The sequence below is a fragment of the Psammomys obesus genome, unplaced genomic scaffold (genome assembly GCF_907164565.1).
Source record: "Psammomys obesus unplaced genomic scaffold, mPsaObe1.curated_primary_1811, whole genome shotgun sequence".
Taxonomy (NCBI): Eukaryota; Metazoa; Chordata; class Mammalia; order Rodentia; family Muridae; genus Psammomys; species Psammomys obesus.
In genome coordinates, this window is record NW_026585895.1 from 51860630 (window position 1) to 51875645 (window position 15016).

The 15016-nt window shown below is 44.3% G+C and overlaps 1 protein-coding gene across 4 annotated transcripts in view; it reads right to left on the minus strand.

Moving 5' to 3' along the window:
- Ddx31 (DEAD-box helicase 31) overlaps positions 1 to 15016 on the minus strand; it is a 64128-nt gene that overhangs the window by 20716 nt on the left and 28396 nt on the right. For 2 of the 4 annotated variants that reach the window (XM_055599908.1, XM_055599906.1), the window contains 4 exons: positions 11000 to 11050; positions 9317 to 9456; positions 5657 to 5738; positions 135 to 246 (listed from right to left, as the gene is read on the minus strand). In XM_055599908.1, the coding sequence (XP_055455883.1) occupies positions 135 to 246; positions 5657 to 5738; positions 9317 to 9456; positions 11000 to 11050 (385 nt within the window). Of the gene's footprint in view, positions 1 to 134; positions 247 to 5656; positions 5739 to 9316; positions 9457 to 10999; positions 11051 to 15016 lie in introns of those variants that run through there. The other 2 variants (XM_055599909.1, XM_055599910.1) reach the window with 2 other exon arrangements.

Here is a 15016-nt window from a genome sequence, read left to right on the forward strand (position 1 = left end):
ACTACAGAACGAAGGCTTTGATTGGTACACAGAGGTCCCTGGATGCCCTCTCAACCATGGAAGTGTGTGGTGAAGGGTGAAGTCAGCACCTTGTGGGGCTACCCCACCCCCAGTCTCCTGAGAGTTCCACTGACCTTTCTTTGCCCAGGAGACCATCTTCTCACTGGAGTGCACGTAATCTTCAAACACTGTCTGCAATACTGTGGCTCGCTCTCGGATTTCCTGGGGGCCAATGGCATGGGATTTCTGGGAGGTGACGGAAGGATTAAAGGAGAGACAGAGTTGAAGTCAGGAATAATGAAGCAGTTTATAATAGATTTAATAACAGTAAAATCACACGGTAACCACCCAGGGGCCAACGAGGGTAATCCTTTCAATATTACTAGGGAAAGAAGGGAGCTATGAAGATGTTAAAGTCAAGCAAAGATGAGGATGGCATAAAGAGGGAGCAGACCAGGTCTATTTATTTGTTTGCTTACTTCCTTCACGATCTCTTATCACTTATCACTCATGTTCAAAGTGAAAGACCGTTGGAGACACTCTGCTAGTCTAATTCTCGCATTTTAAGTGTTGAACACACGCTGTGTTCAAATAATTCTTCTCTTCTAAGTTCTTCTCTTTTATCCCCCATCAGTGGAAAAGGCATTTTCTCTCCCTAAGGCCATTCCAGTGATCTGCCTAAAAGTCAGCCTTACAGAGCTATATATCCCTGAATTTTGGGCTTCCTCCCTTCCCAGAGGTTGGCTGTGAGTGGTTTAGATTGCTCCAGAAGCCCGTAACTGCCAAGATGAGTTCTGAGGACCTATTAAGAAGGAGGCTTTTCAGTCAGCCACACTCAAAGGCTGCCTGAATCTCTGCAGCCAGGAACACCACTGTAGCCACCGAAAACTATCAATAACATGTAGGACCATTTTCATCTTTTAAAAGTCCCTAAAAAAAGATGTGTTAAAAACTCCTAGAAAGTAGTGATTTTTATTTCCTCTGTCTTACAACAAACACAGGTGCTTTTTACTGAACAAGAAGATCCTGCAACCTAGGGAGGAGGATCACCCAAGTGCAGCTACTCATGTGAAGGGGCTGCTGAGGCCCAGATGCCATCCTCCTATATGGGACCTAGGCATCCTCCCAGCCCTCAGAGGACGGGTGTGAGCACCTGTGTCTGGCTGTGTGTGTCTCCCCTTTCCTTTTAAGGAAGAACTAGAGTGAGAGGAGAGAAGGCTCTTTTTGGGTAGACACTCGTCTCTGCATTAATAGAGACTTAACAACCTGAAAATGGTTTTGGTGTAGTCACATCATCCTGCTACCTGTTTGGCTGATGACAGTCTGGCTGATTTCACAGTACACGGTCCCCCTAAGGGGTTTTATCCACTACAATGTCAGGAGAAGCGCCACTGAGGAGCTGTGTTACCAAAGTGGACATTTGCTATTGTCATTAGCAAGGATTTTTTTCACCCCTTAACTGATGTGAAATGCAAACTTCTCTGCTGCCCTCCTTTCGTTAAGCCACCTCAGCAGCACAACTGTCACCTTGCCTGCATTTTTTTTAATATGAATGTGAAATTAGTGAGGATGCCCTTTCCCCTGGCGGACAGAATCCTCTGTTATTAAAAAGTAAAGCACTTTAATAATGAAAACTTTTTCCTCTTTTTCCTGTGTTTTAACTGTTTAAAATTAATGAGAAGGGCAGAATGGTTGTCAAAGCGATATTGAAAGCCGGGCAGCCAGGACCGAATAAGCACAAAAATCCCTCTAGAGTGTTAAATAAACAGAGCTGCAGCCCTCTCTGGATCCCTCTGTTGGTTATTGTATACATTCTGTAACAGCTCTCAGAATAGATCTGAGAGCCAGGGAGGCAGAGAGGTTTCAGAATTCCAATAAAGGCCTCAAATTAAAGACAGCCTGGTGCGAATTCCAGGAGAAAATTAAAGAGACCTCAAGCTTAAGTGACAGGTGACTTGCTTCTGTGTCACAACTGTCAGGGGATTTAGTGATAATATGGCAATATATTACAAAGGGCTTTTCTTATTCCCCCCTTTAGGTTTCAAAATGAGGCATCTTTTCTTCCCAACCAAAAAAAAAATTACACATATATAATATGAGTGTATATACAAGTGAAATGTGTAGAAAAATGGTAAAATCAGGCTCACACAGTTAAAATGATGAGGTCAGTTTTAGGGAAATGTAAGAAAAAGTTAATGACAGAAAACAATACATTTAGAAAGAAAGCATGTCTTACCAACAATCCAGAAAACACTCTAAGACTGGCCCTCCTGAGAATGAACAAGGTGATTTTTGGTTGTGGAGAGGACAGTCTAAATTTAAACTGAAGACAGAATGGGGCAGAGTTCGGCAGTGCCACCTCAGCCCTAGACAGGTAAACGCTCCTGTAATGAGAGTGGGTCAGAGCCCCGAGGCTTGTGAGCAGGCAGCACTGCCTCTCCTACCCTCACAGACACAGGCTGGCTACTGGTTAATGAAGCCAACCTGCAGCAAGCGGACCACAGGCAGTTGAGAAAAACATGTTTCCAGCCCCCTACTGGCTCTCAGTGCGCCTCTATCTGCAACACCCCACTGATCCTCGAGACAAAAGATCAGGAGAAAGGATGAGCTAGTGGCTCTGATCTGATTTTAACACTTCCCAATGCCAGCGACAGTTATAAGCAGAGTTCACAGGACAAAAAAAACAAAAAACAAAACAAAACAAAAAAACTTGCAGAAAAACATGCTGGGAGGGTACACACTCTGCATGAAAACTTCACAATGTTCAGAAGCCGAGAGACGCCTTGGAGAAAACCAGGCTGGACAACTCTGTGAGAAGTTTCAGGTGGTGGAGTGGTGAGCAGGGGTGTGCACAGTGGAGGCATTGTGCTGAACAGCCAACTTCCAAGATATATTTAACTAAATGTAAGGGTTTTGTTTTAATCACTCTCCTGCCAAGCTAAGCTTTACCCCTGGTTCCCAGAACCTTCTGAGTACCTCCCAGTCAAGCTGAAAGATCAAATTTATTCTCTTTGTAGGAAGGTGAACACTCACACCCAGACACAGCTGTATATATATTTCATATACCTAAATATGAAATATACATTTTACAGATGCTCCACTAGCTTTCTTTCTGTTCACAGAAGCCCAAAACTGTGTGTGCCAAAGGGACATTTACCATGGGCTTGAGTGGAGCTGGTGAGGAAGAGGAGATTGTAATGAGGTGTAGCATTTGTATTCTGGCCACTTGTGCATCTGCTTCAGAGCTGTCTGCACTGCAGGGAGAGGGTAGCCGGGACAGGTACACTTTTCATGAGAAACAGAATGGAAGCTGGACCCAGCACCTGTCCCAGCTAGATATCTATGTGATTAATAATATGGCAACTTACAGGCATCTTTCCTTTGAGTTAAAATGAAGCTTGTTCTTACAAGTTAGGTCTCAACGAACAGGAAGTGTAAGAGTGATGAATTTAGTTTACCAAGCTAATCGTATCTGGCAATGTCAGTGAAAACCCAGTATTGCTTAGCATTCCTCCTCACACAAACAGCAACAAATTATAAACTATAAAAACACTAAATGCATTGCTATCACAAGGTGGGAGCCTCGAGTGAGCTGGGGAGATGGTCGCTGCTCTGGAGAAGTTACATGGCTTGAAAGCACACGTTCTTCCTGCCTCATTTCATGAAGCCCTCAGGCAACCCTCAAATAAGGGCATCCTCATTCTCCTTCTACAGACAGGAAGACTGAGTTTAGGAGTAAGAAAATCTGCCCAAGGCCACAGAGGTACCAGCTGTGAGGCAAAGACTCAAGTCCAAGCTGGCTTGACTCTTGCCCAGACCTTTAGAATGGCTCTCAGGGCTCAGTGCAGTCTTTGAGGCTGGCCCCCAGCCAGGAAAAGGCTTAAGGAGGAGAACTAATGCTGTGAGGCCACAGAAGGGCAGATGTTAAAAATGGCATGGCCAGTTGCTGAAAGGGTAGAAGAAAATGCAGCATGTACCCCTATGGAGTGGGGGTGGGGTGCTGGTTCAGACCAACACAAAGATCACCTCCCCGGAGAAAAAAAGTCTGTGTTCAAGGATAAAGACTCAAACCAAAACTGGTCCCAGAAACAATCTACAGAAGGCTAAGTTTGATCTAACTTTTAGGATTTCATCTTGTTATTTTCTAGATGGTTCTCATTTCTGGATGGTGGGCAGATGCTCATGTTCCATTTATTTATTAAGCTACAACACTTCCGGGACAGTATGGCAACTACACTGTGTAGCCTTCTGTACTGAGTACACCCAGTGCTTTAAGACTGCTTCTTACACTATCCTCCTTTCTCCTTAGAAGAGTACTGTATACCCCAACTTTATGGATAAAGAAGCTGAGGCAAGCAAAGGCCCAGGACTTGCCAGAGCTCCCCAGAGGCACCAGCTGAGGAGCCTGACCCAGGTACCTGCTCTCAGACACTGTCAATACTGCATCCCTGCTGACACTGTGGAGCTGGAACCACAGTGAACTAGCCACAGAAACATTCAAACAAAAACTACGCACAACAGTTACAGAAAAACAGAGGTGTGCAAAGACCACATCTATGTCAGCTGCTCAATCCCTTAAACACAGACAAATAAGCTCACTCTAGCTTAGCTGTCATGTTTCAACATGGAAAGTCACTTAAAATACTTTTTTGATCAACTGCATCTTTAACAGCCTTTTCAAGTCACAAGGATCTGTGTTGTGGTATCATTTACTGACCAAACTTCATCTCTGTGGAAACATCAAACAGCTACTAAAAAAAAGTTCAGTGCGGTGTGTGGCTCCACTGTAAAATGCAGTATATGCCACGGGCTTGGGTGGATTGTCAGTGCCTCTGGAAAAGAGCATTTTAAGCTAGTCATGTAGTGCATGCCCACACTCTCAGCGCTGCTGAGCCAGCAGGACCCTGAGTTCAAAGCCAGTCTGGGTTACATAGTAATACCCTGTGTCACCAAAACCCCAAACAAAACAAACAAAAACCCCTACAACTGGTGGTACACACCCTTAATCCCAGCACTTTGGAGGCCTAAGAAAATAAATGTAAAATATTCAAGTAAATAGCCAAGTCACATAGAGCAACACACATGTGCATACACTACATCGAAATGGACTAGCGGGCAGGGCCGAAGGGCAGCAGGGAGGGGATGCTCAGGCCTGCACAGCTCACTATCTCCATATGGAGCTGCATGGATAGTTAACATTTTTCTTCTTAATGATCTCAACCTTACTCTTCCTCTGTGGACAGTGCACTCACATTTAAAAAAAAAAAAAAAAAAAAAGGACAATCTAAGTATGTCTGAGAGAGAGACAGAGATATTTATTTCTTCATGGTGCTATAGATGGACAGGTCTAGTGGTCCTCGCTGATGATCTGGGGAGGGGCCACCACCTGCGTGAACTTATAATGCTGGCTCCAGACTCAATGCCCTAGACCTCCTTTCTGCAGAGCCTGCTGCTGCCTGGCAGTCCTCCAGAATGGATTGGTGCCCATTAACCGGATGAGACTAGCAAACATATTCAGAGGGAGGAGAGGGAAAAAAACCCACAATCAAGATCTAACTTCATCTCATGTTCATGATCCTTAAAATGTACACTCTGTTTGGCAGAAGAGCCCACACAAAAAGTCTCCATCACTCAAATCAAGATATGAGCCACTCACCTGGGCTCCCCTCTGCCTCCTTTTAAAACAATCATCTTTTGCCAGGACAGCCAAAATGTCTTCCATCTTAATCTCAGAAACGCTGTAAGAGGAAGAGCACAAGAAAGTCGGTTTTTTACTTTCCCAGAGATGGCCCAAATTCTGATATATAAAACCAGTCCATTCTAAAACTAGACCTAAGCACAACCATCACCTGAGAAAGCAGACAACAGGCCAGTGAATACCTCAGCTGGTACAAGAGCTTGCTACCAAACCTACAACCTTACTTCAACCACCAGGACTGACATAGGAGAGAACTGAATTCCAGGGTTTTCCTCTGACCTTCACACTGTTTATTACCCTCTATGACATAAATAAATGCTATTAAAAACTGCTAAGAAGAGGATAATCTCCTCCTCATCCTCTTCTTCTGAGACAGTGTCTCACTATATAGTCCTGGCTTTCCTGGAACACGTTCTATAGACCAGGCTGGCCTGAAACTCACAGACACCTGCCTGCCTCTGCCTCCCCAGTGTGGCGAATAAAGGCAGATAAGGGCACCTTTCTTTCTTTCCTTTTTTTTTTTTTTTTTTTTTTTAGTTTATTTCTCTGTGTAGCCTTGGCTGTCCTGGACTCAATTTGTAGATCAGGCTGGCCTCGAACTCACAGTGATCTGCCTGCCTCTGCCTCCCAAAATGCTGGGATTAAAGGTGTAAACCACCACACCTGGCTAGGGTAATTTTCTTAAGCCTTTAGGCATTTGAAAAAGGGGAGGTAGCAACAGGGCCAACTTAGCCAGTGTCCCCTGCACTTCCCTTATCTCTAATGGGTCTAAAGCAGGTTACCATACATGGGTAGGGGTTCTTCCTTCTAGCTGCCCATCCATCCATCCATCTTGCCTCCTTTTTTTTTAGAGACAGGGACTCATGTACCCTAGGCTGGTTTTGACCCACTATGGAATCAAGTCTAGCCTAGATCCTCTTGCCTCCACTCAGTGCTGAGATGGGAAGCAAATATCTCCATACTAGCCCTTTCCATCCTTCCTTCCTTCCCTCCCTCCCTCTCTCCCTTCCTTCCTTCCTTCCTTTCTTTCCTCCCTCTCTCCCTCCCTCCTTCCTTTCTAAGTGCTTATGTATGTACAAGGGCACACACATACAGCAGGGCTTTTGTGTGGGAGTCAGAGAGCAAGTGCTGGAGTCAGCTCTACCATGTGGGTCCTGAGTATGGTACTCAGGTTAGCTGTCTTGTCAGCCAACTTGCCAGCCCTCTGCCATTACTTCTTACTAAAGCTTGGTTACTAACATAGTAGGCTTGCTTCTTGACATAATACTTGAACAGAGAAAGAAATAATCATTGCACATAGGCTATTTAGAAAATCCTTAAGTACTAGGCAAAGACAACAGTGACAGTGGTGAGGGACCTAGCTCTGTCCACAGCCCCACTGTTCTTTCTCTACGCTAGAGAATCTTTGATACTCTTATCTCTTAATCATTCAGGGCTGAAGACCAAATGATCCCCCAAAATCTAGAAGCGCAAACAAACTGTTAAAGCTAGGGGTGAAGAGAGCACGACTAGTCACTGAGAAGAGTCAAGCTGCACTGCACACAGTGACTACAAGGCCATAGCTCTGGAACTGGGGAGCAACACAGAAGCACAATCAGTAACAGGAAATGTGAGCTGTTGAGCTCATCTTCCAGAGGAAAAGGAAGGAGGAGCTCCAGGGGAGAGAAACAGATCATGAAAAGACAAATGACTTTGTTGTATGTTTTCTTTCTCCTTTTTGAAAATGTAACAGCAAATTAAAACACGAATGGAAACCTCTTATGGGTAAAGACAATTCTCTCCCTTTCCCCAACAGTTACTCTGACAAGGCTATGAATGAAAACGCCATATTTGACAGCCAATCAGCTGAGATGTGTCAACTTCTCCTGAGCCCAAGCCCCAGCCTCCACCCTCAGCATTACACAGACTCATGAAGGAGAGATACCTCTACAGCAGGGAAAGGTAGCTATAGGAATGGAGGGTTGGGAAGATGGGAGGCAAGGTCAGGGTGCTCCTTCCCTTAGAAGCATTTTTTTCATGTCCCCCAAACTGTGAAGGACAGAGTGGAATGGTGGCTGAATCTATTACCTCCTACACCTAAGAAAACTAAGGCTGGAACAGATGTGTTTGTACTTTTCCTTGTCCCACTCGACTCCTATTTGTCACCTTTGAGGGGCAGGCAGAGACAGATACACAAATGGAAAATAAACTTAAGAACCTGGAGTAAAGTGGGGGTTGGTGGCTCACAGCTACAATTACAGCACGTGGGAGGATAAGGCAAGAGGATGACAAAAGCTGAGACATAACCAGAGGGGAGATTGACTACCTGACCAACATGTGGCCTCTCATGAGTGAGATCAAACACATGCATCTTCATGAACAAAACCATTTGTTCGCTTGACAGATTGTTAAGATGAGGAACAAGGCAAATGGATGGAAAACCCAAGCCACCTTAATTTTGGCGCACTTGAATGCCAACCAGGAACAGGTGCCCATCTCTCCACAACAGAGGTAGCAGGCACACTTGGTCTCAGCCCACAAATGCCCACTCCAACAATCTTGAAAGAGTTCTGAGAAATCTCACTAGACAGAGAGAGAGAGTACTGCCTGCTGGGAAATGGCAAAAGTTGGTGGGAGAGCCACACACAGCTCTGGAAGTCTGCAGTCAGTCCTGCTGGCATCTTCAGAGCAGGTCTCCAGCAGTGTTTACAACTTGTAAAGGGGGAGAGAATGTCCTTGGAGTTTCATGTTTTACATGCAATGTACGGCTGGTCAAAGAGGAAAAGACAGGGACTCAACCACACTCAGCAGCCCCACAGAGACATATAGACACATGCACACAGCACAGCAGCAGCAGCAGCACCTGAGCAGCCAATGAGACTTCTGGGCTTGGCATGCATCATGTCCCACTACCCTGGGCAGACACATGGCTCATCCAGGGCTTCCAAATAGACTTGTATCCACCACCTTGCCATGTCTGAGTAGAAGAAATTCTTAAAAGTAGACCTGTGTCAAACACTGCATACTTTTATAAGGTCATTATTAAAACATGTGACTTCAGGTATCAGAGAATTTATGGAAGGCAGGACAAGTCCTTTTAAGTGTCTCAGGCCAATAGTTTTCGTGTGAGCTTCCCATAGGGGAACAAGGCTAGTTACCTGACAATACCACATACAATATACCTGTAGACAACACTGACTACAGGTATGAAAGCAGTAACTCGTTCCAACTACTCTGAGGATCCCTTTCCTTCCTGAAGGAAGAAGACTGTGCGCTGAGCAAAAACATTCTTATTTCTTTAAAGACAAATCAGCACTGAAGCTTTAAGATGCTAACCACAAGGATGAAAATTGAAAATGAAGAAGCCTCTGAGAAGCTGGCTGCAAGGGCATGCCTCCTACTGAAGGGCTGAAAAGCCAGGGGCACAGACCACCCTGTAACCTACTAGCACTGCAATGAGAACTGCCAGGTGTGAATGGTACTGAGGGTTTCAGTTTTTGCCATTGGCTATTCTGGAATTCATTTAGGGATCATAAGGGTTAATGGCTCTTCAGCAGCTTACAAGGCCCATCCACTCAAAAAGTGACAGAATGTTAATTACGTGAGATCTGCTGAAACCCGCTCAGGTTTCTGACTCACTTGATTTTGTGAGACGCCAACGAGTTGACATATTCTGCCTCTGAAGGAGCCAAAATGAGCAGGCTGCTCCCATGACAGCCGATCCGGGCAGTTCTTCCAATTCGGTGAATGTATTCTGCAGGTGAAGATGGAGCACTGTACTAAAAAGGACAACACAAATGAAGGCATTCATAGATCAAGGGATTGCAACTAATTGGAAGAGCAATATCCCCCTCACCTACCTCCAGGTACCCCGGCTACGGTTACTCTAACACAATCAGAAGCTGTCATTAGTCAACCCTGAAGCTCCTGGCTTCACTGCAACAAGGCTCTGACATAAAAATGGGAACAGTGGCCAAGTTTCAGATGAATAAGACATGTCTCATCCAGTGTCTCCCTTTAATTTTACTGCTCTACATGTCCCTTCCTTTTCCTATTTGCATCTTTTCAATGAGGTGACTGTGCAAGGTGAAATGCAAGCAGGTGGGATAAATTTCTCCAGGATGACCACATGACCTTGGCCTACTTCCTTGGTAGACATAGCAGCTGGGAGGCAGCAACAGCAGACAAGGGATGTAAGGATGAAGGACACCAACCACTGTGTTAGCAGAGTCCATCTCTGCTACTGGCCCCAGGGGCAGGCCAACCACCTCACTGCAACTCCACGCTTCCCAATCAGGTGGAGAAGTAGACAGTTAAGAGCAGACAGTGCAGGCTTCTGCTATGGGGAATATGTTCCTGACTCAGGGAAAGCAGCAAGTTCCCACTCAAGAGAACAATCAGGCAGGCATCCTGATATCTTTGGCAGTAACTCTGCCATCATTAAAGCTAAATGATCATAGTCTCTCTCTTTTTCTCTTTCTTTGCTGCTACACAAATGGAAGATCAGTAGACCAAGGTGAATATACTATTTGAAAGGCCAGTCATTTTGAATTTGTCAATATTCACAGTATGAAGCTTCCCATAATCAAATCAGAGTCTGCCCCTGGCACACTAAAATCATCCCTGTCTTCCCATCATCCATTGGTTCTGTGGCCAGCAGGAAAAAGACACAATATTTCCAGTCCCAACAAGATCACTTTTGACGCGCAGATCAAGATCAGATTTCCCAGGCAAGAAATGCCACAAAATGTGAATAAACCATGAGTCATATAAACAGGGCACATGTCCCCTGGTCCCACAGACAGGCATAAAAATAGCATTCTACAGTGTAATGAAAAGAAAAAACAAAACTACCCCAAAATGAAAAAAAGGAAACCCACTAGACCACATCATTAACCCTGTACTCTGTGACAAAGCGACTAGGGCAAGAGGTGTATGCAAGATGTTGTCAGGACCTCAATTGCTCCCTGCAGGTCAATGTACATGGACACAGCTCTCAGGACAGCTGAGCCATCTCCTTCTGGACACAACAAGGCCTCCTGGGGGCCTGTGTAACTCCTGTTATTTTCAGACTCTGAAAACTTTGGTTTGGGACATGAATTAGTCTGGAAACAGGAGAGCTAGCCACCCTCTCTTGAGAACGCCACCCTGGCTTTTCTGCTGCAGTGTTATAGAGAGGCTGGGCTAAGGAAAGATGTCAGAACTGTAAAGATACGGCTGGCTGCTGCCTGGTTACCAGGGCAACACCCAAGAGGGTAATAATGATCACTCAATGCATCCTCTCATGCTCATATACTCACACCTCAATGACTAGGAGATTACCTGAACAATCCAGGTGACTTGTGGGAGATCTAAGCCTCGTGCTGCAACATCCTTTAAAACAAAGAGAATATGGTTTATGATTTAAAATTGAGTTTCTCTACCTTTTCTCTTTCTTTCTCTCTCTCTGTCTTTTTTTTTTTTTTCTTGGAGAGACAGATTACTGCTCTGTGGTCCTAGAACTTTGTAACCCAGGCTTGCCTTGAAGTTAAGGTAATTCTCCTGCCTCAGCCTTTTCAATGTGTGTTACCAAGCCTGGCTGAGTATCTGAACTTTTAATACTTGATAATACAAATTCTGAAGATGTACACACATACACACAGAGGCATGCACTCACAATTCTGAATACTTCAGGTGCCTTAAGAGCCTACTAAAATCCATCTATCATTAAAAATTCTGAATCAGGAGCCAGCAAGATGGCTCAGAGGATAAAAGTTCTGGCCATCAAGCTTGACAACTTGAATTTAATCCTTAAAACATGCAGGCGAGAAGACTAATTCCCACATGTTGCCCTCTGACTTCCACACATGCAATATACCCATGCTGAATACATGATTCTGAGATTCTGGATAGCTTTGATGTCACACACCTATAATCCCAACACTTGAGAGATTGAAGGGAGGAGGATCAGAAATTGAAGGTTATCTTGAGCTACATAGTAAGTGTGAGGCCAGCCTGGGCTACAGGAGATCATATTTCAAATACACAAAAAGTCACCTTTCAAAAAAAGTAAAAAGCCATTTAGGGTAAGTGTATCCCTAGGCTGTTATCACAGCACTTCATGACTAGTAATGTCAAGTAACAACAGTCACACAGCAGACTGGCATGTTTCTGGAACAGCCCTCCTCAAGGCACTCACTTGTGAAAGTGGTGAGCTGCAGTGTTTACTGGGGACTCTGTGGGTTTAGAGCAGGAAGGATTAAGTAGTTTGCAGTCACTTGTGGGAGTTAAGATTAGGATACACTCCAAACCTGCCCATCACTTCAAAGGCTTGACTGGACAGCTGAGAAGCCATAAAAGAGATGGAAATTAATTTTCCCTTTCAACTGGTCACCATCCAAAGAGCCAAAGTTCTCAGCACTCTGTATCTTTCTGTCATTTTGGCAGAGACCTGAAGAAATCACCCCATCTGTAGCAATAGCATACACTCAGCTTTAAGTCCAGCAACCATAGCAGGAGTCCCTCAGTATTCATTGAGCCCAGATAAGACACAAGGTGGAGCTCAGCATCTTACCCCCAGCACCCCAATTAAGTTCTATTCAAAAGAACGTACTCCATCCATCCATCTATCTATCTATCTATCTATCTATCTATCTATCTATCTATCTATCTATCTATCTACCTACCTACCTACCTACCTACCTATCTATCGGGGGAGGGGTGCATGCTACTGCACATGTGTGGAGATCAGAAGACAACTTGCAGTACTGGTTCTCTCCTCATGCTATGTGATTACTAGGATTAAAATCATGCTGTCAGGCTCTATGGCAAGTTCCTTTACCTGCTAAGCCATCTCACCAACCTGCCTTAACCAATCTTAAAAGCAGCTATTACTCTCTAATTTTGAGAAAACAAAAACAACAAACAAACCCCCAAGGTTTGAAGCCTAGGACACAACTGTAGGGGAGGTAGTCCTCAGGGCAGGCCTGCTTTCCTTTTGCAGTGTTTGTCAATAGCATATTCTTCCATGCAAGAGATGCTGAACCCCACACACTGTGGTGGGAATGCAGAAGCAAACATGCCCTCATGACAGGGACTCTGGTGATACTTAGAAAACACATCTGCACTTGGCCCCTGGAAAGCAGCCTCACTTCCAGCGATGCTGGCAAGAGGTAATATCAGGTAAGCGGAAGCTATTCGTTCAGAGTGACTGAATGAAGAGACAGACTGAACAAAAGATGGAAAGAGAAAATTCTACTAACTTGGAGAGACCTTTTATATGTGTGATGTGCATATAAACAAGCATACTTGTTTATATATATATTTTAAATCACTTTTTATTTTTTAAAGTTACCTTTAGGGGAAGGAGGAGACCAGGAGAAAGCCAAGGATGCAAAGTGAACACTAGAGTGTCTGCTGTGAACGAAGGTGATCAGCTCTTACACAACAGGAATCAGTGTACCCTATGATACCTCTTGACAAAAACTAAAGCCTAGAAGCCAAATTCAATTAACTGTCTAGAATCAATTATTAATTTGCAGTAATATAGGAGATAGAAAACATGCTAAACCAACTCTAAAAAGACATACTTCAGAATGAGACCACGAAAAAATTGATACCTTGGGAGACAGACAGCTCAGGAGGAAAAGTGCTTGGTAGGCAGGCATGAGAACTGGAATTTGAATGCCCAGAACCAACACCACACAAGGCACAGCAGTGCATGTCTCTAAGCCCAGTGATTACAGTGGGGAGGGAAATGGTGACGGGAGAGTCCCTGAAAGCTCACGGACCAGTCAGCCTGGCATACTCAGTGAGATACAACAAAGAGAATTTGTCTCAAAGGTAGGAGAGGGCTGACTGAAGTTGTCCTCTGATTCCCAAACATGGGCAACAGTCATGCACACACACTGGAAAAGAAATAAAAAACAAATGATCTGATTTTTATATCCCCCAAAAATCTGGAAGCGGGGGTGTCAATGAGAAATAATAATAATAATAATAATACTAATAAAAATCATTAACTAGATGGATGAATACCCGAAGGAGGCTCAAAACTACCAACAGCTATGTGTGGTGGTTCACACCTATGATTCCATAATCCCAGTGTGCAGAGGCAAAGGCATGATTGTGACACTGACTAAAGTCCAGTCTCATATACATAACAAGTTCCAGGCCAGCTAGGGCTAGACGGTGAAATCTTGTCTCACACAACAAAAAGAAACCTCTCCAGACAGAGAAACTCAAGGTGGTTCTTTCGTTTCTGTTTGTATTTCCCTATGGCATGTGCTTTGTTTTAAACAATAGGTGTTATCATTTCCCCTAAAATTTTGTTTGTCCATCTTCTCTGTAACCCATCAACTGCTAATCCTTAACACATTTGCTATCTGCTTCAGTCTGAACACACAGAGACACAGGAAACAAAAGACTTGAAAGCATGTGAAATACATGCATACATTCACACTTAAAGCCACTTGCAAATGCTGTGGCCTTTCAGTCTTTAATACTTTAGCAAGGTCTCCTAGGTAAACAGTTCTCTTCTGCTACCCACCATACAGGCAACTCAGAGGGCATCAGAAAAACACTGTCTTCTTACCAAGAGTTGGTGTCCAACTTGTCCACTTTACTGGAGGTGATCCTACTGATGCTTTTCTTTCCAGTGCAGAGGTGAGCAATGAGCACAACTGCTGATCAAGAGTTACAGACTCCTTATAAGCTGGAATTGTGCCAGAGGTGGTCTGAAGGGAAATGGCCCACACAGACTTAGAGGGAATGGCCTTAAGTCTGTTGGAGGGACTATGTCACTAGGAGGAAGGGGGACTTTGAGGTTTCAGAAGCTTAAGCCAGGCCCAGTGTCATTCTTCCTACTGCTTGATGATCCAGATGTAGAATTCTCAGCTATTCTCCATCTGCCTGCATGATGCCATACTCTCTGCTGTGATAATGGACTAAACCTTTGAACTGTAAGGCAGCCCCAATGAAATGTTTTCCTTTATAAGAGCTGCCATAGTCATGCTGTCTCTTCGCAGCAACAGAACACTAACAGTATTTCCACTGACTTTAGGGTTTTCAATTTTTTTTCTGTGTATATGTGTCGCCTGAATGTATATTTATGTGTATCATGTGCATACAAGAGGGTGTAGTATTCCTTGGAACGGGAGTTACAGGTGGTTGTAAAGCACTGATACACATGCTAAGAACCAAATCTAGGTCCTCTGCAGCAAGTGCTCTTAATTGTTTATCCATCTCTCCAGCTCCTTGTTTAGTTTTGATGCTGTCTCAAAAAACATTCCATACTCTAGGTATTCTTACTTGCTTCCACATGGTAAGTTCAGGCAGGAATGGTACCTTTGGGGTGGTGTG